This window comes from Vombatus ursinus, unplaced genomic scaffold (genome assembly GCF_900497805.2).
Source record: "Vombatus ursinus unplaced genomic scaffold, bare-nosed wombat genome assembly UNPS02014812.1, whole genome shotgun sequence".
Classification (NCBI taxonomy): domain Eukaryota; kingdom Metazoa; phylum Chordata; class Mammalia; order Diprotodontia; family Vombatidae; genus Vombatus; species Vombatus ursinus.
In genome coordinates, this window is record NW_020954590.1 from 29,894,713 (window position 1) to 29,916,634 (window position 21,922).

At 35.7% G+C, this 21,922-nt stretch overlaps 1 protein-coding gene across 3 annotated transcripts in view; it reads right to left on the bottom strand.

Moving 5' to 3' along the window:
- Positions 1 to 300: 300 nt before the first annotated feature.
- Positions 301 to 21,922, bottom strand: part of LOC114054302 (inositol monophosphatase 1) — a 45,423-nt gene continuing 23,801 nt past the window's right edge. For 2 of the 3 annotated variants that reach the window (XM_027877510.1, XM_027877511.1), the window contains 8 exons: positions 20,392 to 20,460; positions 19,717 to 19,850; positions 17,729 to 17,833; positions 9,552 to 9,597; positions 6,949 to 7,057; positions 4,770 to 4,878; positions 3,367 to 3,518; positions 301 to 2,226 (listed from right to left, as the gene is read on the bottom strand). In XM_027877510.1, coding sequence (XP_027733311.1) covers positions 2,111 to 2,226; positions 3,367 to 3,518; positions 4,770 to 4,878; positions 6,949 to 7,057; positions 9,552 to 9,597; positions 17,729 to 17,833; positions 19,717 to 19,850; positions 20,392 to 20,454 — 834 coding nt within the window. In that variant the 5' untranslated portion in view covers positions 20,455 to 20,460 and the 3' untranslated portion in view covers positions 301 to 2,110. The remainder of the gene's footprint in view (positions 2,227 to 3,366; positions 3,519 to 4,769; positions 4,879 to 6,948; positions 7,058 to 9,551; positions 9,598 to 17,728; positions 17,834 to 19,716; positions 19,851 to 20,391; positions 20,461 to 21,922) is intronic. The other variant, XM_027877509.1, reaches the window with a different exon arrangement.

Here is a 21,922-nt window from a genome sequence, read left to right on the forward strand (position 1 = left end):
CTTGGCATCACACAGTGAACAGCTAAAAGAGATTTAGATTGGACTGCATGTGCTTCTAACAAGTTCTTCCTGGATGCAAAAACCAATCCTTTCAAATACAAGTATTTTCCTAGTGGTACTCTACGATTGCAAATCTTGAAAAATCACAAAGTCCAGTTTCTTCATTATGAGTATTATAGATTTATATACAGATACACATAAATATCATTCATAAATATTGGTAATGTCTTATTCATTACTCTGATTTTCTTAAAGTTTCAATGACCAAACAATGACTTTTTAACTTTTAAAGTGTATTTTTAATGCTACCCAAAAGAGAAGCTATTCCATTGGCATAAAAAAGTTTAATTGGAAGAAACTGGTGGACTCGTGGATGGTGAACAGAACATATATACACTAATATAATAGCCTAATGAAGAATGAATAGGCTAATGAATAGCCTAATGAAGAAAACAGGACTACAAAAATGAGAAGCATTATACAAAAAAGATTATAGGCTCAATCTCATTAACTGCAAGGTTCAAAATATTTATATTATTCATTTAAAAAAAAAACTCCCATAAAATCTGAATATACCTTTTAATAATTTCCTTTGGGACAGGGACTGTTTGGTTTTTGTCTTTGTGTTCCAAGAAGCTAACAATGCCTTGTACAAAGTAGAATCTTAATAAATGTCATTGAACTGTTGAATTTAAATATCAATTATTTTTTATTTATTCCACATTTGTAATATTTATAACTAAAACAAATTTAATTTTTTTAAAAAACCAAATCTGTCTTGGCATAATACAGTACATGATGTTTTAAGTACTTACACCACTTAACTGTATAAGTATAACTGTAATACTTATATTTTAGTATCACCTATTCAACATACAAGACAATGAATGTGATTCCCTACCTTGAACACTTTAAACATTTTTAACTTCACCAAATATAAAACATACACTAGCTTAACACAAAGCTTCTATGTTTCATTCACATTTCAGGTTATGGCCTTGAATAAATTAATCCTTTTAAAATATCTATTAGTCAGTGCAATTTTCTTTTATATGGGTGGGAGAAAGAAGCCAAAGATTGCTGAGGAAAGTTGAAGCTACAGATTCTGCTGGAAGTGGAACAGAAGAACTACTTTTAGAAGACACCAAACAGGTCAATATGAGTCTCCTCTATCTGCTCTGCAATGTTTACAAAAACAACCAATATGACTAGAATCAGTCAAAATGCCGAACTGAATAAAAGACTCTTTGAAAAATCAAAATGGCATCTGGTCCAAGGGATTTTTTCTAATTTTTCCATTGCTTATTTTGGCATCCTTTAAACATAGCCTTGTCCTGGCAATCTGCAGTAGGATAGTTAACAAATAGTTTAAAATAAATTCTCCCTATGACTAGGGCAATTATCAAATAGTCGCAAAAACTGTATTAACTTCAAAAACCCCTAAATGGAATATGGTTATATGGAATGACAAATACCTATTCACTGAGCAAATTCTCCTTAATGATAATTAGACTTTGGTGCCAAATAAAGTCTATTCAGCTCAATCTTTCAGCAATTATTCTGACTCTTGAATTGTTGGCTTCAAAATAAGATTTAAGACATTATGACCCAAAGAAGTTTGTTTTTCAGTCTTATAATTCAATAAAATATGGCTTTTGCAGCCCTAAGACTTTTTTCCTACAGAAGTTTATTTTTAATTTAAGAGCACATAAGTATCTAAATATCAAGTTAATAGGATATTCTGAAGATTGCATATCTGGAAGCAACTCCACACAGTTTCTCCTTGACTATTTCAACTGACTGCATAGTGAATATTTTATGAAGCATATTTATTTTGGAGTTCTTCCTCCTTCCCTCTATGTATTCCTTCCTCCCAATAAAACCATTTAAAAGAAGCTAAAAGAATGCTTTTCTGTACTTTGCTAAATAAGCAAATTATAATTTTTATAATCTTGAAACCAAGGACAGTTTAAAATCAACCTTATACTTTTGAAAGAGGCACTACACATTTAAGCTCAACTTGTAGTTGGATCTGAATGATTTGCAATCCCTAGCATGTGACGTGGGGAAAAGCAGTTTGAGATTAAATCATCCACTCAAACCATCTCAATTATTCTTCATCATCTCGCTGAAGAGGTATTAGCTGGATTTCTTTGGCAATTCTTTCTGCCAAGGCTCTACTGCTTGCAGCAATTATTCTTCGTGACATCAAGTCAAAAGGTCCCCCTAAAATCAAAATCAAGCATATCAATGAATCACATGCAGTACAGGAGGGCTCAAAATAAGACCAGGATACATACAATCAGTTACACAGCGTTTCATGGCTTACTAAAGTCTTAAAAAAGCGTATGTATATATACACGCATGGCGCTTAAGTGTTAGCATTAGATAAATGGGATTCCAAGGCTTGCTTACTTTATCTGATACAAACAAATGCCCTGTAAATATCCCATTCCAAAATCTGGAAAAGATATTTATACAAGCTTCTCATCTCCTAGGTGTCCAGGAAAACATATATGACAGTCAAACTTCCACATCTCTCTACCTCCAACCCTTTCATTCTCTTGCTCTTTTCCCTGGCTTCTTAGTTACCTTTGCCCCATATCACTACTTAACTTAAAAAAAAAAAATTCCATTTATTAGCTCACAACAGTTATTTGACTTCTTTGTTTATGCAAAGAAAATCTTAAACTAGAAAGGAAAGAGAAGAAGGAATGTAGGGGAAAGAGTTCAGTTCACCAAATAATTCCTCACAGCAACTACCAACCCAAAAATGTTTTGGGAGATAACAAGTCTCTATGACCCCAAAGGAAATAGCCAAAAATCTCAGGGCTACTGACACTCATTCTGAGAAGCACAGACATAAATCAATGAATCAATTCATAGCCATCCATAGCCTCCCACATAATTTTTGTTATTTTGGTTTTGTGAACAATTATAGATTTCCCCAAGGTAAAAGCTGAGTCAATCAGTCAAAAAGCATTTATTAAGCACTTACTTACTATGTGGAGGCACAGTATTAAGTGCTAAGGACACACAGAAAAGAAGAAAATAGTTCCCACCCTTAAGGAGCTGACATTCTAATGGGAGAAAACAAGCAAACAACTATGGACATAAGGATATTTACAAGTAAAATGGATATAATCTCAAGGAAAGGAACTAATATGAGGGGTAGTGAGTAGGAATAGACCAGGAAAGGCCTCTTACAGAAGGTGGGATTTGAACTGAGTCATAAAAGAAGCCAGCATAAAAGAAAACAAAACAAAACAAAACAAAACAAAAAAATAGTCAAGCATTTAAAAGGATTAGTGAATTATGGGAGGCTCAGAAAACAGGTTAAAGGTTCTCTGCCACCATATAATTTACCTGTTACATCCAAAAGCACTCCACCAGCTTCAGTAATGATAATACCAGCTCCTGCCATATCCCAGCAGTGAATGCCCATTTCATAGTATGCATCTGCTCCTCCACTTGCAACAAGGCACATATTTATTGCTGCTGTACCAACACCCCTTATCCTAAAACACAGTATTTTAAACAAATTTACTAAGAAAAAAAATATCCTTTAAAACTGTTCTTGCTTTTCTCAATTCACTTTATGGAGTGCCACCTGAAATATCTGTTATCCATCAATCCATGGGATAATTAAGGCTAATATATCAAGAAAAATTAATAGTGTGTCATTTCCTTATCCTGTGTATATACTCTACAAAAATAATGAAATAAGTGTTGACCCTAACAAAACTAAATTATTTAATATGTTTTAACATTAACTAATGAGAGTATTTTGTTAACAGTATTAGTAATATTAGTAATACTAACCAATGAGAACATATTGCTAAGAAAAAATAAAAATGATTTTTAAATCCCACCAATAGTAATATAACAGTAAGACTGTCAATTGCCACATACTTTTAGATCTGTCAAACGTGAAATCAGCTCATTTTACTGATACATGAGAAACATACCAGTAAACATATAATATGTAAGCATATAATAAAATATAAATATAATCTTGGATTATAAGAAATGCCAGTACTTTAGACAATGAAAATATTTTATTTGTAATTAGAAAAAAAGTCATAAACTTTATATCACAGGATCAGTCATTCTTGACTGAACTGAAGCATTATTCTAAAAATGTAAGATAAAGACAAAACAGCAAAGGGAATAACAAATAAAATAAGGCTGTTTCATTTTGAGAAAATCTTAAAAATAATGATAGCTCGTGGTCAGAGTAACGTAGGACGGAAGGAGGGCAAATGTCATCATCATTTTGAGAAACGGGGAGGACGGAAGGCAAGTGGAATCTGCAAACTATAAGCTTGTCTTGAATTCCTTGGCAAAATTCTAGCTGCAAAGTTGGAAACAATCAACAATCACATAAATCTGCAATTATTCAATAACTTTCTTTTTACATCAACTCTAAAGAAGCTGTCAGAAGCCATAATGAAGTAGTTGGCTTTCCTAAAGGCACTTATTCTATTAAATTTCAAGAGACTCGAATCCTAAATAAAACCAAAATTTACTTAAAACAATATTTTTAAAGCTTTTACCTTTGAAATATTCAAGGAAAAATTCTGTAACTGTTCAAATATTAGTTTTAAGCTTTTTCTCCACATGAACATTCTAAGATGACTGAATAAGAATCAAGCCACATTTTAACCATTACTATGTTAAGACCTACAGTTTATGAAAAAAAAAATCATTTCTTATTCTAAAATATCAGAATTCTTTGAAGTTTTCAATAGAAGATGAGAATAGCTTACCCATGAATAGGAATACAAAGAAGTCTCTCCATGTTTGAAAGAATAATTTTTACAATCTCTGGTTCTCGGCTAGATCCCAATTCTGTCACCAAAACTGATTTAGTAATATCTAAAAGAAAAAAAAAAAGACTAACATTAGGAACTTGAAATTTCATTATCTTGAACTTAAGACAAAACACAATTATCCATTTGCAATTCAGATTAAATCATGACCTAAGTCCCTCTATGCTTTTTTCCATCAAACATGTCTGCATTTCAGCCTACAAACTTCTTTTGTTTTTAACAACAGTATAGGCCATCCATCTCTTTATGGAATATCATGTGATACAAAGGCTAGAATGATGACTCATTTTACATGTACGATTGGATTTGTTCAATATTTCTAGGTTTATATATTTACATAACACAATGCCAATGTATCTAACATTATGTTTTAAATAACAAGAATTTGGAAATTAACTCTGCAGAAAGTAGTAGACTTTCCTAAAGTTAGCTAAAGAAACTGTCATGCAAGGTCATGCTTGCTCAAGTAACAATCAGAATATCCATCCATCCCACAGACAGGACTCAGGGTGATGTAGGATTTTCTTGGACCCCATGGGCACCGAGCAAGCATCAAGCACATAACAACTACAAGCATCCTAAACCCTTTGGTTTGCCTCATGACTCCAGTTATTTATGTAGTTGGCAAAGGCAGAAGCTTTCTGTTCTTAGGATAACTCACTGAAATCAATACAAAGTCATGGATGCTTGACTATTTCCTCTTCATCAGGTACTAGTTATTCCAATGCTTGGAAACTGTGCACATTAAAACTTTAAAATCTACTAAGACTTTTGGAACATATTGTTTATGTATATAAGACTAGATAGAAATGTCATAATTAATGATAAACCTTCAAAAACTGAAATTCACTCATAATTTGTCCTAGTCCCTTCTTTCCATATGACCTCACTGTATATTTCTAGCACTACCCGCAAACAATTTTGGTTGGAGTCAATATTTAACAATACCCAAATGATGGTTCCTATAATTCTCAAAAGGAGTCTAGTATTCCAACCACTCCCCAAAATGCACAGGATACAACCCATCTGTCTACATAGATAGATCCTCAGGTGGGAAATAAGCAAATACTTTGAACCAGAACATACTGAACTTTGATGCTTTAAAGTGCTAACTATTTGTATATACATTTCCCATAAAACAGCAGTATGAGACTTTTAAAAAATTAAATTAGTATCATAGATTTAAAGCAGTTAGGAACCGTTGGGATCCATTTGATCCATTTAATCCAATATCATCATTTTAAAGATGAGAAAACTGAAGCCCCGAGAAATAAAGTAGTTTGTCCAAGGTCACACAAGTAGTAAACTACAGAGCTAGGATTTAGACTTCAAATCCAGTGTTTTTCCATTGCACTGCTGTTGAGTGGCACAGGCTGAGGCAATTCCAAATCATATTTGCTTTCTCTCTTTCCATGATTAGTATTAAAAGCTGATCCATAGCTAGAAATAAGAAAAGGAAAAAACACCAAAACACTGGAAGGAAATCAATAATCTTAGGCGACAAAATCCCCTTCCACACATTCACACAATTCATCACTGATGAATGGAGTGCTCCTCCCTCTAACTTTGCCAGCTTTTGGCTAGAATCCTTCTCATCCTTCAAAGCCCAGTTCAGATACCATCATATCTGTTTCATTCTTATCTTTGTTTCCCCCAGCACTAAGCCCAGTACCTGGCACATAACAGGTACCTGATAAATGCCTGTTGATTGAGTCTTCCCTGATTTTACTAACTGAAAATAATCTCTCCCTTTTTGAATTTTCTTACAGTACTCTGTCTAGATCTTTGCTTTGCCCTTATTATATTTTACTCTGAATTATATTGACTTAACTTTACATATGTGTGTATATGCATATACACACACATATACATGTACATATAGGTATTATCTTTTCCCCTCATTAGACTCTAGAAGCTTTTTGTAGGCAGGGATCATGTCACTTTCATTTTTTTTTTAAATTTCTAGCTTCTAGCAAAACCTTGTACATAATTGCACTGATATTTATTGGGCTTTATCATTTGGAGAATTCAAAATATTATCATAAAAATAATTCAAAGCCTTCTGAATTAATCATCTATTTTCTCTCTCCCACCAAAAATTATTTAATAAACTTACCTTCTTGTCCTGACACCTGAAGTTTCTGATCATTGCAAAAAGCCCCTTTTCCTTTCCTGCCAGTATACATTTTATCTTCTATACAACTGTATACAACTCCAAATTCCATCTACAGAAGAGAAAGAATTACAAAAGTATAACACTGAACTCAGTGTGTATTATTCTTAAGGAAATTTTCAGTAACAAGAGAATATATTTACATATAATTGTTTTGGTGATCTGACCAGTGATTTCACTGATATAGAAAATTCCTGAAAATCTTTTTACTTTCTTTATTTTTGGTTTTTTTTTGGACTGTGTTTTCTTTTGCAATATGGCTACTATAATCAATATCAAACTGCTTGCCTTCTCAAGAAGTGGGGAGAGACAGAAGGGATAAAGAAAATTTGGAACTCAAAATTTTTAAGAAATGAATGTTAAAAAATTTTTTACATATTAATTGGGAAATATTTAACAAAATAAATAAATAAATATATATATATACACATATACATATACATGTATATATATTTAAAAAAAATAAGAAAACTCCTTCTACCAACTCAGAACAAGAGGCACTTCCTGGGGCACTAAAAGGTTAAGTGACTTGCCCAGAGTCCTCCAGCCTATTCCAAAGCTCCTTGCCACTTTTCTAGAAAAGTGCCCTCTCCTGGATCCTATGTTCTTCCCTCACTTTCGTTCTGTCTCTTGGCTTCCTATAAATTGAGAAGTTTAGGAGGGAAGGTCTTTTCTTATCCATGATTCCAAACTGGAAGTTTAGGCCCTATACACATTACTTCTCTAAGTCAAGCTCCCTGGCTTAAACTAGTTATAGAAATTTCCTGAAGCTTCCCTCAGGCTTCCTATGTAAACCAATCAATAACATATAAGACCTGCCCAGCTCCAAAGGCCTCATTATTATTAATCAGTCAGTGTATATTCATTGAGAGTACATTTGTATGTGATCGCCCTTATTAAAATGGAAGCTCCTTGAAAACAAGAACTTTCTTTGCATCACCCACAGAGATTAGCGCAGTGCCTAGTACATAGTAGAATCTTAATAAATGCTCACTGACTGATGTAAGTACTACACATGCTAGGTTATAAAGGAGAATAAAAAGCAATTCTAAGACTGAATCCACTGTTAGGAGTTTACAATCTATCTGAGAAACTAAGATAAATAAAAGGGGACCCAAGAGGAATAACCCATAATAATCTATGCATGATCCTGATAAGGGATCACCTCTCCAATCTATGCTACTCACTGCTACCAGAATGATCTTCTTAAAATATTAATTTGCTAATGTCACTTCCTTCTTCAAAAATCTCCAACAGTTTCCCATCTCCAGAATATAAACCCCAGGGGCAGCATGGTGGCGCAGTGGATAGAGCACCAGTCCTGGAGTCAGGAAGACCTGAGTTCAAATTCGGCCTCAGACACTTAACACTTACTAGCTGTGTGACCTTGGGCAAGTCACTTAACCCCAGTGCCTAGTAAAAAAGACCCCAAAACAAACAAACAAAAAACAAAAAAAAAAACCACCAGAATATAAACCCCAAGATTCTTTCTAATATGGCTCCAAGCTAAAAGAGGCAGTGTGGTAGATAAACTGTAAAACACAATAAGGAGTCAAAGGACCTAGTAATCTCAGGTCTGTCAAGGAGTAAACCACTTAACATCTCTGAAGCTTATTTCTTTATCTATAAACTGAAGTGGTTGAACTAGATGACCTCTAACACACCTTCTAACTCTCAGTCTATTCTCCCTACCTTCTCTTCCTTTTCTCTTGCATTAGTCCTCTACACAAAACCTCCATTTCAGCCAAACTGTTCTAGGAGTCCTCATACTGTGAACATACCTTTTATTTTTCCACCTTTGTGCCCTTATTTCTAATCTCTTTTCTGTTCCCCAAATACTGTCCCCACTTCTACCGATTCAAATCCTATCCAGTTCAAATAGCATCTCCTCAATGACCTCTTCCTTAATTATCCAGAGTCTAGACTACTTCTCCTTCTGAATTCTTGAATCTACCATCATCCATTCCTTTTTGTTACAAAGTGCTTTGTATTTTAACATATGTATTACCTCCTCACTTAATGTAAATTCCTGGTAAGTAGGGGCGAAGTATTATATTTCTTTCTTATACCCATTTTACTTTGTATGCAACAGGTGCACAATGAATATCAGCAAATTAATCTGGTGACAAAGGCCTAACATAAAAGTTAATTCTAATGTTTCATAATACTCCCTTGTCAGGAAATCCTTTATATCCACTCAAAATCTATCAAGTCACCTCTGAAGTCAATCCTTCCTTATCTTTGTTTAAAAAGTTCTCATTTACAAAATTAAATAAACAGATTTAAACTAAGCAAAGATTCCATATATTTTCCTCAGAACTTATTAAAATATTTGAAGGCTAATTCTAATTTTCTTCACTGCAAAGATATGTAATAATTAACAATTATTGTCATTTATAATACTAAGTAGGTACCATTATATCGTTCATACATATACATTAGCCCAAATTTTATTGCAGTAAAACTTAGAAATCTTTTCCCAAGAAAGTAATAATACATAATTCAAGACAGATTTCAATGCCTATAAATTTTAAATGCCTACATACCTTTTTTCCCACAACAAAGCCAATGGAAACAGCTACAAATGGAAATCTTTAAAAAAATAAAAACAAGAAAGATAACAAATATTCAAAATAAATAAGATTTCTTGGTCAGACCTTATTGTAAAACTATACACAACTCTATGCTGATAGTTTCATATAATACAGAAAAAAGACAAAATACTATGTGCTTTTTTTCTACCGAAGAAAAATCACAGTATGATACATTTATTAATAACCTTTTAACTGTATTCTAAAATGACCTAATAAAATTGGAGAACATATTTCTTCCACATATAGTCTTGATCTACTCTGACTTTATTTCAAATTAAAAGTTAATTTTTTTTATCTGCTTCTCAGGACTACTGAATTTTTAAAAACGAATTTTTTCCAAGTATCTCCAAGATTATGTATACTAAGTATAAACAGAAAAGTGATGAACTAGAGGTAAAGAATGAAATATACATTTTTTGGCATGTCTAATGTGCTGATTCCTTTTACCTGACTCTACTTATCTGTCACAAAGAAGAACTTTTAGATTTTGAGGAGAAAAAAAGAGGGCAGTGATAGTGATTTCAAAAAAAAGAAAGAAAAAATACCAATAAAACATATTTCAAATTTACAGAAGAGAACAAAAGACATTTCAGAAAGAGACAAAGATAAGCAGGGTAGTTTTGGAACTACGTTTTGAATTTGTTAATGGTTGACAACAACAGAGATTCACAATTTAATACATAATCATCTTTTTCTGCTTCTTTGCTTATGACAGTGATCATGTTTGCTAAGTTCATAATAACAAATGAATTTTTTTAAAAGAGTGACCAATGGAACTTATTGCATATCATAGTTATGGATAGGAGAATTTGGGAATAAACAAAGACATAGAGAGCACTGTAAGATGTAAAATAGTTAATTTGATTACATTAAATTAAAAAGATTTTGTACAAATAAAACCAATGTAGCCAAGATCAAAAGGTAAGCAGAAAATTGGAGGGGGGGAATTTTATAGACAGTTTCTCAGGTAAAGGTCTCGTATCTCAAATATATAGAGAACTTTGCCAAATTTATAAGAATATGAGTCACTGTCATTCCCCAATTGATAAATGGTCAAAGGATATGAACAGGCAATTTTTGGAATAAGAAATCAAAACTATATATATTCATATATAAATACTCTAAATCATTATTGATTAAAGAAATGCAAATTAAAACAACCGAGATATAATCTGATACCTATCAAATTGGTTGAAATGATAGAAGGGGAAATGACAAATGTTGGAAGAGATATGAAAAACTGATACACTAATACACTGTTAGTGGAACTGTGAACTTATCCAATCATTCTGAAGAGCAATTTGGAATTATGTCCCAAGAGTTTTAAAACTGTGTATATCCTTTGACCCAGCAATAGCACTATTAGGTCTATTTCCCATGGTGATCAGGGAAAAAAGAAAAGAACCTATATGTTCTAAAGTATTTATAGCAGCTCTCTTTGTGGTGGCAAAGAACTGGAAATTGAAAGATGCCCAACAAGTGGGAAATGGCTAAACAACCTGTGGTATATGACTATGATGGAATACTACTGTGCTGTAAGAAATGATGAGCAGGTTGATTTTAGAAAAACATGGAAAGATTTGAATGAAATAATGAAGAGTGAAATGAGTATACAAGAAACAAGAGAACATTGTATACAAGAACAGCAACTTTGTTTGAAGAATTAACTGTGAAAAACTAAGCTATTATAAATATTCAAATCAACTACAAAAGACCTATGAAGGAAAATAGTATGCATGGTATGAGTTTACATACACACACACACACACACACACACACACACACACACACACACGTATCTGTGTCAAGTGGTGACCTCTAGTGTAGGGTGGGGTCAAAGGCAGTAAGAAGGGAGGGAGACAGTTTGGAACTTAAAATGTAACAAAAAAATTATTTTGAATTTTTAAAAAGTGACTGAAAACATCACTAAACGAAAATCATTCTCTCAGTTGAAAATTTCAACTCACATTTTACAGAAAAAACTGAGGCCATTCTCCATGAAATCCCTCTTCCTCATCTCTTATCACTCAGAAGCCTTCTGTCATTATCTCTTCCTTCACCCTTGTCTCACACGATGAAGTGGCCATACTCCTTACCAAGGCTTACCACTCTGCTCAAGTGATTTATTCTATCTTTTCTCCTCCAAAAGATTGCCCCTTCTCTCATTCCCACTCTTTCACTTATTTTCAGTCTCTCCCTCTCTTACTGGCTCATGTTCTGTTGCCTATGACTCCTCTATCCTGAAAAAATTCTCATTTGATCCTTCTATCCCTTTTAACTATCATCCTATATCTCTTCTGCCCTTTGTAGCTAAACTTTTCTACTTTCTTCTCACTCTCTTCTTAACCCCTTATGATCTGGCTTCCAAACTTATCATTCCACTTAAACTGCTCTCTCCAAAGTTATTCTCTTAGTTGTCAAATCCAATGGCCTTTCTCAATGCTCATTCTCTCCTTCTCTGTAGTCTTTGACTCTGTTGATCACGCTCTCTTCCCTGATACTCTCTTTTCTCTAGGTTTCCAGGATACCACTCTCTTCTGTTTTTTCTCCCCCCTATCAGACTGCTCTTTCTCAGTTTCCTTTGCTGGATCCTCATCCAGATCATGTCCTCTAACTGTAGGTGTCCCACAGTGTTCTGTCCTGGGCCCTCTTCTGTTCTCCCTCTACACTACTTCACTTGGTGATTTCATCAGGTCTCATGGATTTAATCACCATCTTCATGCAGATGATTCTCCATTCTATCTTTCCTGCCCCAAACTCTCTGCTGACCTCCAATCTTGCAACTCTAACTGCTTTTCAGACATCTCAAACTTGGATGTCCAGTAGATATCTTAAACTCAATATGTCCAAAACAGAATTCATTATCTTGCACCCTAAATCTTCCCTCCTTATTAATTTCCCTTTAACTTTAGAAGGCAACACCATTCTCCCAGTCCCTCAGACTCACAACCTAGGAGTCATCCAGGGTTCCTCATTATCTCTTACCCTTCCATGTCCAAGCTATTGCCAAGCACTATTAGTTTTACTTTTGCAGTATTTCCCGAGGAAGTCCCCCTCTCTCCTCATACATTGTTACCACTCTAGTGTAGGCCCTCATCACCTCACACGTGGATTACTGTAATAGCCTGCTGTGCGTGCCTGCCTCAAGTCTCTCCCTACTCAAATTTATCCTCCATTCAGCCACTAAAGTGATTTTTCTAAAGTACTGGTCTGATCATGTTAACCCCACTCCCACTCAATAAACTCCCTCTAGCCTTTAAGAGCAAATACAAAATGCTCTGTTTGGCATTCAAACCCTTTTATAATTTAACTCCCTTCTATCTTTCCAATCTTCTTACACATTCCTCCTCAACAAGTACTCTTCAATCCAGTGATCCTGACCTCCTGGGTATTCCACAAAGACAGGGGTGGGGAACGTTTGGCCTTGAGGCCACATGTGGCCCTCTAGGTCCTCAAATGCAGCCCTCTGAGTGAATCCAAACTTCACAGAACAAATCCCCTTAATAAAAGGAAGTGTTCTGTAAAACTTGGACTCAGTGAAAAGGCTGCACCCAAGGACCTAGAAGGCCACATGTGGCCTCGAGGCTACAGGTTTCCCACCCCTGCACAAAGACATTTTATCTCTTGACTCCAAGCATTTTCTCTGGCTGCCCCCCTCCCCCATGCCTGGAATGCTCTCCCTCCTCCTCTCTAACTACTGATCTCCTTTCCTTCCTTACCAGCTAAAATTCCTCCTTCTACAGGAAGTCCCTAATACCTCTCAATTCCAGTGCCTTCCTCTTTTAACTATTTCCTATTTAGCTTGCTTTATATATATATATTTGTATCCTTGTTGTCTCTCCCATTAACTTATAAGCTTCTTGAAGGAAAGAACTATCTTTTGCCTCTTTTTGCATCCAGTGCTTAGCTGAGTGCCTGACATTTAGTAAGTGCTTAATAAATGTTTATTGAATAATAACGAAAAAACAACAACAATGGTTTAGGAGAACAGGTAATGAAAAATACCTCTTTCCTCACAGCAGAGAGGCAGAGAATCACCAGGGGACAATATTATATACAGGGTCAGGTGGGACTTCTTCTACCAAGCCTCAACACTTCATCCTGAGGCCTCACTACAATCCTAGAATCCACACATTAGAAATACCTCCACCCTAGTGCCTCTACCTCTGACTGGGAGTACTTTTCTCTCCCTGCCCCTCCTCTCTTCCTCTTGGAGTCCTTTTATGCTTATTCCCTCATTAGAATGTAAGCTCCTTGAAGGTAGGGACTGTATTTCTTTCTATAAGTACTTGTATCTTTATCATTTAGCGCCATGCTAGCCACATGGTAAAAGCTTAATAAATGCTAGTTGACTGACTGTTGACTACTGATATTTTTACTTAACTGTTTTCCTTTGTTATGAGAATTCAGGTTGTAGATGGGGGGAAAAGGGAATTCCCCCAGAATGACAGAGATGAAAGGGTAAACTGTTATCAATAAAATATATTTTTAAAAATAATAAATGATTTTTTGGCTCTATAACCAGACTCTGCTTTCTTTCCTTATGGAACTATAATTTTAATACTAGTAGCATTCCACTTTTATTATCAGGACAATTCTCAATTTGGTGGGTGATAACATTTACATCATTAAAGAAACAACAGATTAAAAGCTTTCCGTAGTGAAATGTACGTATGGTATGGAAGTATGCCCTTTATAAAGGCAAGATGCAAGAGCTGGCCTATGGTTGCATCTGATAAGGCTTGGTATCCCCCAGGGTACATGGTAAATAAAGGAGACATAAAGCCTGTCCCTCTTCTCTGTATGTACTGTTTCACTCAGTGAGCTCATCAACACCAATGGACTCAATTATTGTCTCTGTGAAGATGATTCTCAGATCTATGTGTCCAGCCTTAACCTTTCTACTAACCTCCAGGTTCACATCTCCAATTGCCTAGTAGACATTTTGAACTGGATGTCTATTCATAGACATCCTGAACTCTACATGTCCAAAACTGAACTGATCTTTCCCTCCAAACCCTCCCCTCTTCCCAACTTTCCTATTATTGTCAAGGGTACCATCATCCTCTCAGTCACCCAAGCTGACAACCTAGAGGTCACCCTCAACTTCTCACTCTCTCATCCTATATCCCATCAGTTGCCAAATCTTGTCCTATTAAGTCCTAAAGGCTTAATAAATGCCTTTAACATTTGTAATATCTTTGGTGTGTACTCCCTTCTCTCTTCTGACACTGCCATCACGTTGGTACAGGCTCTCATCGCCTCACATCTGAACTATTTGCAATAGCCTGCTAATTGGTCTCCCTACCTCATCTCTCCCCAAACCAGTTCCTCTTCCAGTCAGCTGTCAAACTGATCATCCCAAAGTGCAGGTCTGACTATGATATTCCTCTATTCAATAAATTCCTGTGGCTCTCCATTATCTCTAGGATCAAATATAAAATCCTCTGTTTGGTTTTTAAAGACATATAGTCCTCTTTGACAACGAAGAACAAACAGCAGCAGCAAAGACCTTTAGAATATGGCACCCACATTTCCAGTCTTCTTAGACCTTACTCCCTACCCTGTCCCCCAACACTATGCTCTGCAATCCAGTGACACCAGTCTCCATTTCCTGATTCTGGGAATTTTTACTGGCTGTCTCCCATACCTAGAATGCTTTCCCTCTTCATCCATGCCTCCTGGCATCCCTGGCTTCCTTCAGGACTCAACTAAAGTTCTGCCTTCTGCAAGAAGCCTTTTCCAGTCCTCCTTAATCTTAATGCCTTCTCCCAATTTATTCTGTATATATCATTTGTACATAACTGTTTGCATGTTGTTTCCCTCATTAGTCTGTGAGCTCCTTGAAAACAGGAACTATTTTTGCCTTTCTTTGTATCTTCAGTTCTTAGCACAGTACCTGGCACATAGCAGACACTTAATAAACGCCGCTGACTTGACTTGAACAAGTTGACACATACATTGCCACTACAACTGTTTCAGAATCACTTTAAACTATTAGGAGGGTAAAATGACTAGTTTTTTGTAATTTTACAACTCAAAACAAAAGACTTCTTTACATTCCAGCAAAGCCTCAATGCTACTACTCAATACCAGGTATTTAACACAACTCAGATATAGGATTAACACTGAACTTTGTTGAACAAACTGCTGCTGACTTTGCTGAACCAAAATGCCACTTCTGGGAGGAGTTGTAACAAAAATCAGAACTGGCTATTCAGCATTCCACATTCATCTTATCTACAAGAGTCAGGAAGAACTGGATTCCAATCCTATTTCTGGCACATATCTATGTAACCAAGGGCAACTCATTTAACCTCTCAGGACCCCCAGGAAATTCTCTGAGACTAAATATCAGACAAATCATTGACTTGTATCACTGAAGAGAGTTGCCATACCAGAAAGCCCTGCACTGATGAAATCAGAGGACCAGGCCAAAAAAAAGTCTTAACTATAGAAGCACAACAATAATAACATGTAGATATCAACTGCTATCTCAGAAGAGAGAAAAGATCAGGAAAATATTCAAGAGCACTTTAAAGATTAGAACTGGATTAAATGTGAAAAGTACTGAGTTCATGCCTGAAAGGAGGTCAACAAAGAAGGAAGGAGGATACTGGCAGAGCTGTGCTGGTAAATCTTTAATAACGAGCCCTTGTAGGGGATCGGGGGAAGTTCATGACATACTTTTAAGTATAATCTGAATATTGACATTTTCTCCATTGCTTCCTTAAGTCTATCAATGAAACTTAAGCCTAGATCTGCAGCATTTGCCAATTTCTGAGGTGTAAATGCTCACACTGAAAACATAGTAATTGGCTCTCAAAAATCAAGAGAAGCTGGCTCCAGCACATGCCGGGCCATGGGTATCACCGAGCATTGGAAACAGGTCTAAGAAACACATTCTCCTTTGAGGCTATTTATTGTTCATATATTTAGGGCCGGAAGGAACAACAGAAGTCTCCTTGTCTAAGGCTTGCTTTTTATAGATGAGGAAACTGAGACCCAAGGAGATGGAAGTGACGTGCCAAAGGTCACATACATAGGTAGTAAATGAAAGGGCCAGGACGTGAACCCAGGTTCTTCAATTCCATACATATCCTAAACCATAAGAAGCGTTAATATTTTACAGTTTTATATAGACTCCAGACAGCCACTGTTTGCCAAGTATATGCATGTGCATGTAGAGACAGAGATGAGAGACAGTGACAAAGTTCATAGATCTACAACTACAATGGACCTCATGGACCTCAAAAGGCCATCAAGTCCAACTTCTCATTTTACAGATGAGAAAACTAAGGCCCATAGAAGCTAAGTTACTTGCCCAAGTCACAAAGGTAATAACTGTCAGAAGAAAGATTTAACCCAGGTCTCTTGATTCCCCGAGCTCTTTCCCACCCCACGCCCCCCCTACCCCCGCACTGATTAAAAAAAAAAAATCTACTCATTTAAGGAAAATAAGGTTGATTCTCATTAATAATAATTCTTACAATTATCTTAATATTATCTAAAAATAATTATCTAATAATTAGTAATATTTCCCTGAAATCCCTTCTTCTATTTACTCTTCCTTTTGAACTGTACTAGCTCCCTATTCTTTCCAGATTCTGTCTATTCTGACTACCCTCTTCCCCATATGCATTTTAACCCCCTAATCTGTCAGCACACACTGAAACTTTGGGAGGCCATGCTGTTCCATATTTAAATTTTCATTTGGTTCCAAGACACAATCTGGGACAGCCAGGGGACAATTTGGTGACATATACAACAGCTTTATAATGCTAATAACTACATTCCTGATTGAGAATTGATTGAGAAAATTAAATAGTATTTATTAAAAACAACAATGTTAAACATTCTTTTGTAAAAGTTGGCTATTTTTTGAAGAAGCTTAAACAGGACAATCATTTTTCTAAATGGTGGAATGTTAAAAATTTTAGAATTCCAAAACAAAAACCCCAACAGCATACAACACAAAAAATTGTTAATAACAATGACAAATAAATAGCTGATATTATATAAAACCTATGCTTACAAAGCCATTTATACTGATTAATTAATTTGACTATCACAAAACATGGCAAAAATTTGCATTTTATTGATAACAGTATTATTGGAGTGGTACATACCTATGAACAAAGTTAGTAGTTCCATCAATAGGATCAATTATCCATGTGGGATTATCAGTCAAGACACTGTATTCCCCAGCAGCCACTGATTCCTCACCAATGAAACTAAAGGATAAGAATATCAAATGTTATCAAGTTCATTTTACTTTCATTTTCCTAAACATATTTCACAAACTCAGCAGTCTACTCACAAAATCTCACAAACTTACATCACAGACTTAGAATTGGCACCTAGTTCAATGTCTAATTTTACAAATGAATAAATGAAGGCCTGAGAGAGGACTTGCCTAGTGTCAAACAGGTTATAGTAGCCAGGCAGGGATTTTGAACCCAATTCCTCTAACCCCATATCCAGCACTCTTTCTGCCTGCACACTCTTCTGCTATTACTCCTCTTTATTTCTGGAAGATCTGCAAGAATATAGATCTGACTCTGTGCTGGTCCAAGTTCTTACACAGACAGCAGGGCTCAATATAAATGCAAAGTTAAGGTGAGTCAGAGTTCAAGGAGCTAAAAAGCGCATCAGATACAAAGAAGAAAACATGAAGAACATCAAAAATACAGGGACAAGAATCAGCCTGAAATCAAACCATTCACTCAAGGCACTGTGCGCATGACACCCGGCCTGGATCAGTCTAAAATAAGGAGGCATCTTAAGTAAACAACTGTGTGCCCTCATCAGTGGTGTCTCTGTCCTTTTATAAAACTTCTTCTTCTACTTCAGTTCAATTCAGCAACATTTACTGCCTGGCGCAGGGTTACCTCGCAGTGACACAAGGAAAGGATGTAACACTTGAGACCAACATCTAATAAAAGGGGGGAGACTTAGATAAATGCAAAGGAAAGATTCAGTCAAGATGCTCCGAGAAATCTAGGGACAGATTTCTGTAGCTACTTAATATAATTATCCTTGGCAAGTCACTTTATCTTTGCCTGCAAGTTTCCTCATCTTTAAAATGAGGGAGTTGGGGGCAGCTAGGTGGCGCAGTGGATAGAGCATGGGCCCTGAAGTCAGGAGGACCTGAGTTCAAATGCAGCCTCAGACCAAACACTTCACACTTACTAGCTGTGCGACCCTGGGCAAGTCACTTAACCCCAACTGCCTAATTTAAAAAAAAAAAAAAAAAAAAAAAGAGGGAGTTAAACCAGAGGCCTCTCAGGTCTCTTCCAGCTCTAACTCCATGATCCTTTTTCTAAGCTCTTCTTTCCAGCTTCTACTAGAATTGTTTCCCTCTTTGTACTGGTATCCCCAGAGCACAGCACTGCCTGGAACACAACAGATACTTAATAAATGTCTGCTAATTGATAGCTAAGGGTATAGTTTTTGTTCATGCAAAAAGGTTGTGATCTCAGCTACGAGTGGATACTGGTAAAGGAAACCAAGGCTTTCTCTCCCACATAAAGGCAATTCCTTCTACCTGCAACATGAAAGTCTTCCTGCCTTGATTTGAAACTCATCTCCCTCCTCCCTAGTAGCTTCAACTTCTCCCTCTCTCCTGGGTGCTTTTCAGCCTGTATAATGTATTTGAGTTGTCATGTTCTTTCCCCCTGCCCTCCACAAAAGCTTTCATTTGTCCACATTACCCTTCCAGTTTCTTTCATGGGTCAAGGATAGACAGACTGGTCTCATACTAAATTATGTTACACCACAAATAATATAATAGCAAAATTTCGAAGGAGAGGCCACATACCCTAAAAGATAGAAAGCTGGCCTATAAATCAAGATGACCTGGGTTCAAATCCCACCTCTCCCACACACTAGCTGTGTGGCCCTGGGTAGGTCATTTAACCACTCAATAATGAAAGCAACACTCTAAGAGCTTAAGTGGCAAAATAGCTTCCAACCTGCACTGGCATAAAGAACTTCCTCACCAGAGGTCTACACAAAACAACTCAAAAAAGTTCCAAGGAATTTAATTATGCCTCCACCTGTTTCTATTTCTGCATTATTTATACTCTGTATTCTATACTTGAAATTGAAGAAATACCTGTGAGAAGGAAACCTCTCCTTTATGGCAGAAAGCATCATTTTTTCAACTTTCTGGTCAGTGGCTGTAACCAGATCTGCTGGAGAACTCTTCATCATGACAGCCACCTCATTTTTTAAAGCTTCCCGAATCACCTAAAGAGATTGTTTTTAGTGAACACATGGAAAAGAGATGAACAACTTAAAACCAGAAAAAAACACAAATGGTATAAAACATGAAAGTAGTACTCAACAATACCCACAGCCATCAACCTTTAATTTACATAAAATTAGCCTTCAGAGATCAAGGAAAGAAAGTTACAGCTGGAAGAACCTTATAGATGAGCTGATCATTTTATAGATGATGAAACTGAGGTCCAGAGAAAAGAGTAATTTACCAAGGCACATGGCTAATTAGTAGAATTGAACTAGAAAATCATATCATCCAGACTCTTTCTAAGATACAATAATCATAAATTCATGAATTTCTAAAACTGAGTCCTTTGTCAGACTCAGCTCTGTCATCTTTTCATATTGTAGTAGTAGTTTTTTAATCCAGGAGGTGGAACATTTATTTCTTTGAATTCAAGTGATATTTAGCCAAAAGAAAAGTGAGCTTCACTAACTTTTTAAAAAGTCTCATTTAAAATAGCAACATAAATTGTGTACCCATCCATGTATATGTGACCCAATTTACCTCTCCGGCTTTTCTTGCTAGGGTTATTGCATAATCCATGCATTCTTGCCAAGGATCGGCCATCTTCTCCTGTATATATTTAAAGACATTATGTAAAATAGCTACAAATTCCCAAAAGTCCTAATCTTAGTTGAAGAATATGCTGTTCAAAAGTTAGTCCCATAAAAAAAAGTTAGCCCCCAAAATATGCTTTGATTTCAGATTCACCACCTTCCCCATCTAAGAACTCATAAATTTTTAAGATACCTTCTATAGTCATGTTACTTTAAAGATTACATAATCCAACCCCCTAATTTTACAGCTTAGGTAACAGAGGCCTAGAAAGGTAGAGTGTCTTGCTACGATGGGGCAAAGTCAGGATGCTTTTACTACTACCCCAAGATGCTTGACCAAATTCAAGGGCTTATTGAGATTTTTTCCAAATTTTTTATTTACTTACTTTTAGCTTTTTTTTTTTAAATTCTGAGTTCCAAATTATCTCCTTCCATCCAGCCCCCCTCAACCATTGAAAAAGCAAGTGATATATCAATTACACATGTGAAATCATGAAAAATATTTCTATATTAGCAACTGCAAATTGCATGTTGCAAAAAAAAAAGCAAGAAATATTAAAAAAGTGAAAACTACTTCAATTTGCAGAGTTCACAAGTTTTCTCTTTAGATGTGGATAGCATTTTTCATCATGAATCCTTTGTAATTATCTTGGATCACAGTATTGATCAGAGTAGCTAAGTCTTTCACAGTTGATCATTATAATATTGCTATTACTGTGTACAATGATCTCCTGGTTGTGCTCACTTCACTCTGCATCAGTTCATAAAAGTCTTCCCAGGTTTTTCTGAAGCCATCCTGCTCATCATTTCTTATAGCACAATAGTATTCCATCACAATCACATAGCATAACTTGTCCAGCCATTCCTTAATTGATAGGCATCCCTTCAATTTCCAATTCTTTGACACCACAAAAAGAGCTGGTGTAAGTATTTTTGTACATGAATCCTTTTCCTTTTTATCTGATCTCTTTGGAATAACAGATTTAGTAGTGGTATTGCTGGGTCAAAGGATATGCACAGTTTTGCATAGTTGGTGGAGTTGGATTTTTTTTCCTTGGTGAGCTCATTTATGGCTTGTTCAACTTCCATTCCTAAATGCATAGTTCCAAATTGTTCCCTAGAATTGTTGGACCAGTTCACAACTCCACCAACAGTATATTAGTGTCCCTGTTTTTCTACATCCCCTCCAGCATTTGTCATTTTCCTTTTGTGTCATGTTAACCAATGTGAAAGGCATCAGGTGGGAACTCAAAGGTGTTTTAATTGCATTTCTCTAATCAATTGTGATTTAGAGGACTTTTGTATATAACCATAGATAACTTTTATTTCTTCTTCTGAAAACTGCCTATTCATATTCTTTGGCCATTTATCAATTGAGGAATAATTATTTTTATAAATTTGACTCAGTTCCCTATATATTTGAAATATGAGGCCTTTATTAGAGAAACTTGCTGTTAAAGTTATTTACCAATTTCCTG